Genomic DNA, 12,792 nt, shown 5'->3' on the forward strand with positions numbered 1-12,792 from the left:
GACCAGCCGGCCCATGACAAATCTGACAAAAGGGGGGACCCGCAGAACTACTAGCTCACGAACTGCATCTGAAAGTTGGCGCGCCAATCATGCTGCTAAGGAATTTAGATGCTCCAATAATGTGCAATGGTACGCAGATGATTATCAAAAAATTGTGCTCCCGAGTTCTGTAGGCAACAATCTTGAATGAACCAGCCACTGGCTAAGACATACTTATAACTCCCATGTCCCTTACCCACTCCGATACGACCTACAAGTTTAAACAGATGCAATTTCCCATAACAATCAACAAGGCGCAGGGACAATCAGCGCAAGCGGTTGGTTTGAATCTGACAGAGCAAGTATTCTCACACACACAACTGTACGTTGGCTGTCCCCATGGTCTTTCTATTTGAGCACCCGAGGGAAGGACGAAGAATGTTGTCTACCAAGAGGCACTCCAATGATAACAACGGCAACTTCAACTGCTCCAATTTCAACTCCGCAATTTTTTCATCGTCCTGCCAGCCCACATAAGTCCAGTCTTGCTTTGCTCTCCTTACTAACTCACCATGACATTCTTTTTTTTCTACCAAGATCCATCGCCCAAACACCACTTTGTATCCACTTCTTCCTCATATATATATATATATAAAATTCAAAAAAAGCAACATGGATTTTCAAGGATATTGCAGTATGCACGTTTCATGCCACTCCATTTATTTAAGTAATGCGAGCATTACATTAAATGTAAAATGCAGAGCAATCTTCAGCTGCACAAGGATACAGAAAATTTACTGAAAATTTCATTTCAGCAGAATGGACATATTACTGTAAGTGGGGAAGAAGAATACAAAAAAAACATCTTGACATAGCCAAGGCTAGCAGGCTAGTAATTGATTCTAGGTAGGATTCTAACTGTCCCTGATTTTATTTGTTTTTTATCTAGTGATTTAAAGGAGCAACCAGCCTTTCTCTTATAAGGAAAATGGAAGGGGTAAGCATTATACATGGATGTGGTTATAAAGATTCCTCTGGTCATAGTGGCTACACAATTTTAGGTTGGGTTTTTTTTAGTCAACAGGACTTTTTCTATAGTCAGAATAATGTATCAGTATTGTTTTACATATACTAAGTATGAAAACTTATAGATATCAATATTAGCTTAATTATTATGTTAATAATAAAGATGTAACTAGTTCATACAAAAACCCTAAAGTAGTGTCAATTTTGAATTTAAAAGCTAGAGATAAGGTGTGAAGTTTAAAAATTTATATATATTGGACTAAAGAAACTATTTTAAATTATTTTAAAAATTATTTTAAAATTTAAATTTAAGCTAATATATCTAATATTATTTGAAAGACACAAGAGATAAAATTTATTTTTATAATGTAAAGAATTAATATAGGATTTACATAGTTTATAATAATGGGTTTATCAAGGTTTAAGGAACTAATAAAAAGAATGGTAGGAATTAACAAAGAATTCAATAATAGTCCAAGACAATTAATAGAGAACATGATAATTATGTACTAGTTTAATTATACTATCTTACATAGTCAAGAACTTGTTTTAAAACTAATATGAGCTAATTGCAGAATATTAATGGAACAAGGATTAGATTTATTTAAGTCAAACTATAAAATAACTATAACACTACCAATACAAGCCCTGAAATAATGGAATAAAAAGGATCCTTTTAGAGTCAGGCATTAAATAAAATGAAATATATAAATTATTCAAGGTTTGAGAACTAATTAAAAACATTAAGGACTAATAAAACATCCTATTCTTATAAGCTTATAAGCAACATGCTAGAGAAAAAAACAAGAAAAAAGTATTTTGAAAACTATATTAACTCAAAAAAATCACTGCATTAGAAAAATACCTGGCAAAACTAAACTTTCTCTTACGTTAAGAAACCATATATTCCTCAGAAATTCACTTTTAGTGAGTGTTTTAGCACTAAACATGATTGATAATATGTTTTAAAAAAAGCCTTCTCTCATATACTTTGGAATGAGCGGAAGAGAGTCCAAATCAAAGATTGTGAAGTGTCACAGGTGCTGTTCTACAAGTGGAATGGCAAAAGTCAACAAAACATCACAAATATGGGAGAATTTCTAAATGCAAGTATTTTCAGCAAAATGAGTGGATAGTGACAGCTGGAAATTCCAACACAGTGTGGGAAGGTTGACAAGCACATATATATATATATATGCTTGTCAACCTAATTTCACCCCTCTCATAGGGAGTGGGTGGAAATTAGTAACCAGGGTAAAATGAGTAATCTCTGATTTCTTGTTATTTTCTCCCTACCTGTTTGAAATCATTACATTGCAAGTATGGCATCATCATTTTGTACTGTTGTATCATCTTTAAGAGTAAAACTTGGTCAGCATAGTTACTGTTGTTGAAGTTGAGAGAGTCCAAAACATATTACCTTATCTTGGCTTACTCATTTTGCCCAGCTAAATTTGTCTTTTATATGCTCAAAGAGAACGGCAATAATTTTCTGAAATAGTAATCAAATCATGTTATGTTTTTAATGCATTTTGCATTTGGAGAAGGTCATTTGTAAGAAATATATTTTGTCTCAAAGTCAAAAATGCAATAAAAACTCCTCATTGTCCCCTCACCCCTCATTATTTCATACATACATAAACTGATGCAGACTTTGTGGAGTTAACACTGAAAATATCACCCACATCATAAGCAGTTGTTTGAAAATGTCATCATGGTGTCATCTACCAATGAGACTTGATGAAATCCATCAGAAGGGTAACTTAATGAAATCCATCAGGATAACCCCGAAGACACAGAAATAAGAACCCACAGTATGGTAGAAGCCAGAGCCACTCATAATAAAGAGGAGTACTGGTGGAATGTCCCAGTGAAAACCTGATATAATGATTTGGGGTAGAGTACAGCTGTGGAAATTAGCTGCCCAGCAGAAGTTAACATAAAGCTGAATGAAGATCAGTGAAAAAGAGAATACCTACACCGAACAACCGAGAAATCTGCAGTTACTCTACCCAGATTACAAGTTTCAGGTTTATACCTGTAATTATTGGAGTACTGGGATATGTAACACACTGCCTAAATACCAATCTTGAGAAATTAGGCTTCTCAAAACCAAAAAGGAGAAAGCTAATTTGAAGACTACAGATCAAATCCATCGCTGGAACTGTAAAAATCAGTAAAACTTGCCAGAATTTTATCATTTAAATATATATGATCGTGTTTAGATATGCAAACTATATCCATGAGAATACATACATAAAACAAAATATACAAATCTGCGCACATACAAACAAAAATACCCTGTTGGTGATGTTGAAATTCCAATGAAGGAGCCTTGGATCTAGGTTAGAAACCGACTCTTTCTCTATTGGCAAGAAATCTTGAAATAAAACTGAATAGACACATATATACATACGTACGTATGTATGTTGTAATTTTCAACTCCAATACTGAACAGAAGTGAAGGCTTTTGCGAAATTGACAGATTTTATATTAAATTAAAGTGAAACAATTTTTTGTACGTAAATAAGCTGAACGCATATCCCTTGTTTATGAGAAGGTGGGGCGTTATTTGAGGAAGGTTTGTTCGCTACTTCTAGTTTAACGAGCGACCATGTAGCGCAGTGCTTCTCAACCTTTTTTTTTTTTTTTGCCTATGGACCCCTTTGATTTCTATTTTACTCTGCAGGACCCCCATAACCATTCGATGTTTAAATAAAATTCTATTATATTTTTATAATCGAATATTATTTGGAATTGCATAGAAAAATTGTTGAAATATTTTGTGGATTGGAATTGGAGAAGTATAACCAATTTTATTACACGTAAATTTTAACAACAAAATCGGCACTATCATGCTATTAGCTGTCAGAAGTGAAAGTGCTCACTGCTAGTGAAGTATCTGTCTGCCTGCCTGCTTGTTGCTGGCCTGTCGATTCTTTGGCTACTGACAGCTAATACCATGACTGGCCGGAGCGTCTGTCTCTCTCTCTATCTATCTATCTTATATGGATGCCGTTTGAGAACCACTGACGGAGGCTTCGTCTTTTACCCATGGCCTGTTAGTAATTGCTTGTCAGCAGCGAAGCAGCGAACAAAATATTCGCTGAAGTGGAATGCAATGGACAAAAACAAATTAAGCCACGCCTATTAAAAAAAGCATGTTTTTGTTTAACAAGAGGACTGTCCTATTTCAGTGAATATATGGTGAAAGACGTTCCAGTCATGACCATCCCTTTCTTTTTTCGAATATGGTGTATCTTGGATTGTATTTTCAGGCCTTGTGTCTGTAGTAGAAAAACATATCTACTATGTCCCTGCTGCTTTCAAGATGGTAGGGAGATTTGGCTGTTGTTTCTAGTAAGTCAAGTGACCGAGTATAGAGTCCTCCCTGACTTTGAAAAAGGAAAAAAATATATGTAATATTAAGAGGGTGAAAATATTTCTGTTGTAACAATTACGAAAGATTAACAAAAATAAATAATAATACATGTTCATATCAAAGAAAATTCGATTAATTCTCCTTAACCTTCACAACATAAATTCAAATGAAATCAAGAAATGCTTTCAGCGAAGTTTAGGCTTAGCTATCTAATCGAAGTCCCAAGAATCGTATGTTCTGTTGCATGAAATACGGGAATTCTAAAAATGAAGAGAAAACTACTCTTCCTTTCCCATGAAATACAGGACTTTGACCGACAACGTTTCCAAAACTCCGCCATATTTTCAACTATTGTGTATATGTATTCGTAAATTGAAAATTAATTTTCAAATGATCATCCCCGCAAAAATAAATAGGCGATGGTTCGTCTTTATCGCTAATAAATAAATAAAATAAAAATAGAATATGAAAACTACAATATACAGATAGAAATGTAGCTAAATTAATACTGTTCTCGTAAAGAAACGAGAGAAATATTGTTATGATTACAATAATGGCGGTGCCCTTAGCAACGAACTAATTATAAACATTGAATAAGGAATATTTGACATACAATTTACTTTGATTCGCCTACGTTAAAACGATTTGATTTGAATTAAAGGGTGAATAAAATTGTTCCAGCTATTGATATTCCTTGGATTTCCTAAATAACTATAATTATGTTTTTGTATAAAAGCAGCACAACTGAACATTTTTAGTTACTTTTTCAACATAAGCTTTTGTCGAGTAATTGATTCACAATACACTCAGGGCAATTTTGGTAGTGAGAAAGAGTAGGTAAGTGTATTCTTTAATATGAACTAATTTCGAACGCTGTTTAAAATAATTGGCAGCATTTGAAATTAATTCACTTATAAGTATTAAAGTTTCTAATAAATGCAATTAAATAGCAGGGTATCTCGAGCGCTTTATTATGTTAGATAAACACCTGTTTATCTAACATAATCAAGATTCTGATTCCCGATCGAACCCGTTACTCTTTATGTCGTTAATGCCAGTTAAAACGTTGAAAATACCACATTTAATTTTGTTTCTCTGGTAAATAATATAAGACCTTTAGTTGTCTATCTTACCTGATTAGGCAAATAATTTTAATAAATGCACTACTTCTAAAATATTTAATCTTCTATTTTACAACACGAACCGATGCGTTTATCTGAGATTAAATTTAAATTGTTTACAGCGAAATTGTCGTTAGCTCTTCTAAACTTTCAAAAAAATTACCCTAAGTTCATATCCCCATAACGACAGGTAAAATTTTCTTATAATTCCATTTTTTCCCCAAAATTCGACCCTAATCAGCAGCTGGCCCTCTTCAAAGCTGAACTAATACTCACATTAGAGTACTGTTCACATCCATGAGGCAGGGCTGTTGCTAAACACATCGACATTCTAGACCAGTGTCTCTAATAGAGTGTATGTATGATGTGAGGCCAGGCAAATAGCAATATTCAAATAAATTTAGATAGTTTTTAAAACTTGTCCAAAGCCATGATAAAGAAAGATATGAAAGAACGCAGCTGTGATAACGGACTATTGAAAAGGTTGCAAGACGCAACGAGAATTTTAGAAAAAATAAATAAGTAAATGAGTGGAAATCGAACCGGTGTGTGTGTTAAATGATAAGGCACTAAAAGAGAATGACTCTCCCTAGACACAATAATATATAAAATTATATGAAGAAGAAAATTGTTTTCGTTTCTTATTCATAAAGAAAGAGTGGGGTAAAATTTACCTTTTTTTTTTTTTTTTTTTGGTGGAGCCTGGAATTTGTCAGTTTGAAGACTTGTTCTGGACTATATTCAAAAGATAGTCATTTGGTTGATAGGTAATTATTCCCTCACCAAAATGCTACATCAACGAAATTAGGATATGCTGTTTCAATTTTTTGTCTTCTAAATTAGCTAGTAATACATTTTCCACCAGTGCATACTTGTCTTTTCTATTCTTGTTATATTGTGTCTCACCTCTGATACTCTATACATGACAGAATTCTCTTTGTCTCTATTACGGAAACAAGTGAAGAATAAAAGATGAAAAATACATTAACAGACAGGCTGAACATCAGCCACATATTTCCAAACTGGAATATCCTGCAAAAGTTATGTGCACAGTCTCTTCTCTGACAAACTTGTAAAATAATGTTTTGTAGCCATAATATTTTACTTCTTGCTTATAATGTTTTGTTTCTCATTTTATTTCTAATATTGAAGCCAGTATGCTCCGCTGGATGTGTAATGTAAATGTGCATACCCGTCAGAGTGTAAGTATCTTGAGAGAAAAGCTGAACATAAGAAGCATCAGTAGTGGTGTGCAAGAGAGACGATTGCGCTGGTTTGGACATGTAGTGAGAATGAATGAGGATAGCTGTATGAAAAGGTGCCACTCCCTGACAGTTGAGGGAACCCGTGGAAGAGGTAGGCCCAGGAAGACCTGGGCTGAGGTGGTGAGGCAAGACCTTCGAACATTGGGCCTCACCGAGGTGATGACTACTGACCGAGACCTTTGGAAATGTGCTGTGCGTGAGAAGACCCAGCAAGCCAAGTGAGATCGTGCCAGGGCCCCTGGACTGGCTCTTGTGCGGGTGGCACATAAGATGTACCATCCTGAGCGTGACCGTTGCCAGTACCGCCTGACTGGCCTTGTAGGGTTTTCGAGCGAGATCGTTGCCAGTGCCCCTGGACTGGCTCTTGTGCGGGTGGCACATAAAAGACACCATTTCGAGCGTGGCCATTTTCGTGCGGGTGACACGAAAAAGCACCCACTACACTCTCTGAGTGGTTGGCGTTAGGAAGGGCATCCAGCTGTAGAAACTCTGCCAAATTAGATTGGAGCCTGGTGTTGCCATCCGGTTTCACCAGTCCTCAGTCAAATCGTCCAACCCATGCTAGCATGGAAAGCGGACGTTAAACGATGATGATGATGATGATGATTGATAGGTTTCACTGTACAAATGTTTATGATAAAATAGAGAAATGACAAAAAATATTTTATATTGTTTATCTAGTAGAATTCAAATTAGATAACATAAATAAATAAATATATAAGTGAAAGAAAAAATTATCTAACTACTATGTTATCTTCACAAACTAATAAGTGAAAGAAGAAAAAATTACCCAACTACTATGTTATCTTCACAAACTTTTTTAATGCATGCCCCTTGAACGTTGGGCCTCACTGAGGCAATGACAGGTGACCAAGACCTTTGGAGATATGCTGTGCTTGAGAAGACCCGGCAAGCCAAGTGAGACTGTAACTGTGGCCTATGCCAGTGCAGCATAACCAGCCCATTTAAGAGTATCCTTCAATCATTGGGCAATAAACAGCACTTGCAAAGACCTGTTGAGGCAAGTGAAGTTGTTGTTGTGGCTGATGACAGTACTGCCTGATTGTCACTCATGCTGGTGGCACGTAAAAAGCACCATTCGAGCATGGTCAATGCCAGTACCGCCTGACTGGCCCTCATGCTGGTGGCATGTAAAAAGCACCCACTACACTCTCGGAGTGGTTGGCGTTAGGAAGAGCATCCAGCTGTAGAAGAATTGCCAGATTGGATTGGAGCCTGGTGCAGCCTTCTGGCTCACCGGCCCTCAGTCAAACCGTCCAACCATGCCAGCATGGAAAGCAGACGTTAAACAATGATGACGATGATGATGATTCTAAATAGATATTTAAGATATAATGAAAGTTAAAAATCATGGATTTATGGGGTCCCAATAATGCCACAGATGGTGAAAGTACATTATTCTATTTACATAATTAAAAAAAAAAGGTGGGTTAACTCAAAGCTGATTAGTTAGTTTTCAGGGGAGCATGCAGCTACAAACTATTTGCATTATCCAATGCCATATAACTTATCTAACAATTTTGATGAACAGATGTGACAGTATAAACAAGCAATTAGAAAAGGAGTAATTTTCATAATTTGTAACAGTTAACTCAGTTTTTAACATAACAATCAAATATAACTTCTTGTACTCATTTATAGTTAGTTTGTTTCAGCAATTTATTATTATTGAAACTTTAATACTGGAAGAATTAGATTTCTTTTCATGGTTCAGATGTCACACACACAATGGAACAGTATACCATTCTTGGAAACATCGGAGAAGGAGCACATGGCATTGTTTTCAAAGCTAAATATAAGCAGGTAAGATTTATCAATATAGCTATTGAGCACTAGCATAGCTGGAGTGGAGCAGAGGGGGCAGTCCTTCCCAGGTGGCACTGCTTTTGGGTCTGCTGTAGGCTATAAGCCTTTATACGCTGTATTGAAATTAAGTAATACTGGTTTTAATATCAGGACATGAATACTACCCACCATTAAATGCAATAATCAATATAGTCACTGTGCAATTTGTATCTTTTGTGGGGGAAGCAAACTGAAGGGCCACCCCTGGTGGCACACACTCTAGCTACACCACTGTTATTTAGTACAAATGTCCATTTGCTGTTAGAGGAAGTAGGAACTAATGGGTGCTATTTCTTCTCATGTTTCACCAGTGCACATTTGTTTAATTTCTGGTTCAATTGAACCTGTTATTTCACTTATTTACCATTGCTTGTAACTATTAGTTAGAATTTTAATCATAAATTTGTCAACTCCAACGCCCATATTTGTTATGTTTAATATGATAACTTCATTTTCTATCAACTAATGGAATTTGTTTTTGTTTTTTTTTAGTTATAAAATATTAAAGTAATGGAATTTAAGGCAGTGATTTGGCAATTGTTAAAGTGTTATATAGAATGCTTTACAGTATTTTTCTTTTAACTTTGCACTCTTAATTCAAATCCTGCGATAGTCATTTTTGCCTTTCATCTTTCAAAATATACTAATTGAGGACAGAGTATTGATCAAAATGTACTAATCAAGAGCAGGGCTTTGATAGAAGTGTTTGCGAATTAGAAAAGATGCTTTTCAGCATCTGGTCCAGCGCTTTGCAACAGCTCTAACAACAATGCCTCCAATGACACTGGTGTTAAGTTGTATCAGCCCAAGTCACCAACTTTTCTTGAGGAGATTTTACTGACCCAAGTCAGGAGCCTTTATCACACTATTGAGCCTTTATCACACTAGTGTGGAGAAGGGAGAGATTTGCATGCATGGGCAACAGCTAGTTTCCTTCGAAAGAAATCTTGTCCAGACTTGCACATACAGGTACAGATACCTGGTCAACATTGACTGACAGAAGCACTACAGAATGGAAATTATGTATCCTCATCATTGTCATTTGTGCCTCACTTCTCCATTGCTCTCCTCTGCCTAATAATAATGTCTGTTTTGTTCAGTGATGTCCAAAAAGTTATTGGTTATAAGTAAGACAATCTCTATGTAGAAATAGTCATCTATTAGCATGAGTCGGTAAAAATTAGACTAGCAGCTTTTTGTGAACTGAAAAAATGTGCCATCATTGGTCACCTGTTTTATTTGTTTTAATGGCTTACATATGTTGGGTCTTCCTCTTTGTCAGAAGTTATAATATAGAAATGTTTGGAACAGAACAAAATGAAACTGAAAATTTTTCTTTTTCTTTTAGAATGGTCAAACTGTTGCATTGAAGAAAGTCAGATTAAAAAAACTGGAAGATGGAATCCCAAGCACAGCCATCAGGTAAGTTTCTTTAGAGTACATATTTTTATTATTCAATATAATTACCTGGGGCTAAACACCACCAACAAGAGCATGCACATTTTTTCACACATAAATCACAACACAAATACATGACAGTACATGTGTATAAATCCAACATTGCATTACACACACACACACACACACACACACACACACACACACACACACACACACACACACACACACACACACACACACACACACACACACACACACATGCACACACAGGAAGAGCCGTGTATGTGGCTACTCGACCTGCTAGAAATAATAACCATGGAGAATACTGAAAATTATATACTTGCTCTATATTTCTGCACTCTCTAACATGTATATGCAATGTCAGAGGAACAAACCAGCCAAATATGATTACATGGTTACTTAAGATGCTAGAAAATGCAGCCAAATCTCACAAAATCCCATGTCGGAACCTAGTCTTATTTTTCAAAGGAGTTAATTTTGTTTACAATGCATTTTTCGAAAGTCATATTCATTCCTTTAAGTGAGATGCTATACATATGAGTCATTTGCTGAAAACAGCAACAAACCTACATTAATAGCAATTTCTTTTTCACTATAATTGCCTTAATTATATTTTTCCGTAGTTGTGTGGGAAGAAGCTTGCTTCCCAACCACATGGTTCTGGGTTCAGTCCCACTGTGTGGCACCTTGGGCAAGTGTCTTCTACTATAGCCTCAGACTGACCAAAGCTTTGAGAGTGGATTTGGTAGACAGAAACTGAAAGAAGCCCATCATGTATCTGTGTGTGTGGGGGTCTTTGTATTTGTGCTTGTCCCTCACCACCGCTTGACAACCAGTGTTAGTTTGTTTACAACCAGTGTTAGTTTGTGGTTCAGCAGAAAGATTGATAGAATAAGTATCAGGCAGTGCCCCACCATGGCCTCAGTCTAATGATTGAAATAGATAAAAGAAAACATTTATATTTATGCACGCGTGTGTGTGTGTGTGTATATATATATATATATATATATATATATATATATATATATATATATATATATATATATACAGGGTGCAATGGGTAAATTGTCACAATTTTATATTTTTAATTTCATGCTTGCGCATTTCTTGTCTTTGATTTTGTCAACTACACAGTATAGTAGGGTCAGTTGGGCACCATCTGTGAGAAAAACAGCACCATGATGCAATTCACTCTGCTAGAAATTTGGAAATGGCATGCTGTACTACTTGGCATTCGCACTGGAAGTTCCAATAAAAATATTTCAGAGTGTTTGGATGTCAATTTGAGGACAGTACAGAGAATTCTTGTAGTGATGATGGTGGAGGATATCAACTCCTTACTTGTTTTTCTAAAATGCACTATAAATCTTCAATAATATTAAAATCTGGGGACTGTGATGGCCAGATAAGATGTTCAGCTTCCCTAGAATGTTTCTCATGCCATTCAGTAACAACTTTAACTGTGTGAATTGGTGCATTATCATCCTGAAAGATTGTTTCCCTCCGGAAACTGTTCTGCAACCATAGGTTGAATTTGATCAGATAAAATGCTTAAATAGCCTTGACTATTAATTCTGCCATGAAGGAAAACCATTGAGCCTACAGATTTCCAAGATATAGCCCCCTACCAGATCATCACAGATCCTCCTCCATGTTTAAGAGTTGGAAGAAGGCAGTCTGGGCCAAATGCTTCTTTTGGCTGGCTCCACACGTATGCTGAGCCGGTGGTCAGAAATTAGGTAAAGGATGACTCATCCGAGAATATAACATTCTTCCACTGCTCTAGGGACCAATTCTGTAGGTTTTTACTCCACTCTAAATGCTTTGCAACTTTTGTTTTTGAAAGTAGTGGCTTTCTAATTGCAGCCCTCCCATAAAATCTGTCTTTGTGCAGCTCTTGGCGAACAGTTTTTGTGGAAACTGGGTTCTCGAGGTGGTCATTAAGCTCTGCAGTAATTTTGGGAGCTGTCCTTTTGCGATCCTTTCTAACAATTGGCATAAAAGTCTGACTGTCCCTATCTGAATTTTTTGGTTTTCTTCCAGAGTTTTGTTTCGACGAGGAGGTTTTTCCCTCTGTCCCAAAAGCTGTCGTTACTTTTGAGAAAGTACTTCTTGATATACCAAGCATTTCAGCTGTTTTCGTTACGCTAGTGCCTGCCATACGAGCACCAACAATTTGACCTGTTTGAAAGTCCAATAGATCTGTCATTTTAATTACCTTTTCCTGATGATATCTAAAAAGAAACAGCAATAAATGTTCAATAATATTGAGATCTGGGGACTGTGGTGGCCAGATACGATGTTCAATGTCACTAAAATGTTCCTCCTGCCATTCAGTAACAACTTTAGCTGTGTGAATTGGTGCAATTTTAGCAAAACATATTAAGCATCACTAATAATAAATAAAAAAAACAGAAAAATAAACAAGCTTTTGACAGTTTTATAGATATTTCAAAATTATGATGCTATGATGCTAGCATCATTATTTTGTTCAGCTCCTGTATACACACACACACATATATATATTTACACACACACACATACACACACACACACACACACATATATATATACATACATACATATATACATACATACATACATATATATATATGTAATATATCACCACTAATCAGTCAAATCGTCCAACCCATGCTAGCATGGAAAGCGGACGTTAAACGACGATGATGATGATGATATATATATATATATATATATATATATATATATA

At 35.8% G+C, this 12,792-nt stretch overlaps 1 protein-coding gene across 6 annotated transcripts in view; it reads left to right on the plus strand.

The window, feature by feature from the left end:
* Positions 1 to 12,792, plus strand: part of LOC106883147 (cyclin-dependent kinase 20) — a 50,153-nt gene that overhangs the window by 12,201 nt on the left and 25,160 nt on the right. The window contains exons 1-3 of one of the 6 annotated variants that reach the window (XM_014934051.2): positions 3,766 to 5,224; positions 8,509 to 8,597; positions 9,988 to 10,061. In XM_014934051.2, the coding sequence (XP_014789537.1) occupies positions 8,523 to 8,597; positions 9,988 to 10,061 (149 nt within the window). In that variant the 5' untranslated portion in view covers positions 3,766 to 5,224; positions 8,509 to 8,522. Of the gene's footprint in view, positions 1 to 3,765; positions 5,225 to 8,483; positions 8,598 to 9,987; positions 10,062 to 12,792 lie in introns of those variants that run through there. The other 5 variants (XM_014934050.2, XM_014934049.2, XM_014934048.2 and 2 more) reach the window with 5 other exon arrangements.

The sequence above is a fragment of the Octopus bimaculoides genome, chromosome 4 (assembly GCF_001194135.2).
Source record: "Octopus bimaculoides isolate UCB-OBI-ISO-001 chromosome 4, ASM119413v2, whole genome shotgun sequence".
NCBI lineage: Eukaryota > Metazoa > Mollusca > Cephalopoda > Octopoda > Octopodidae > Octopus > Octopus bimaculoides.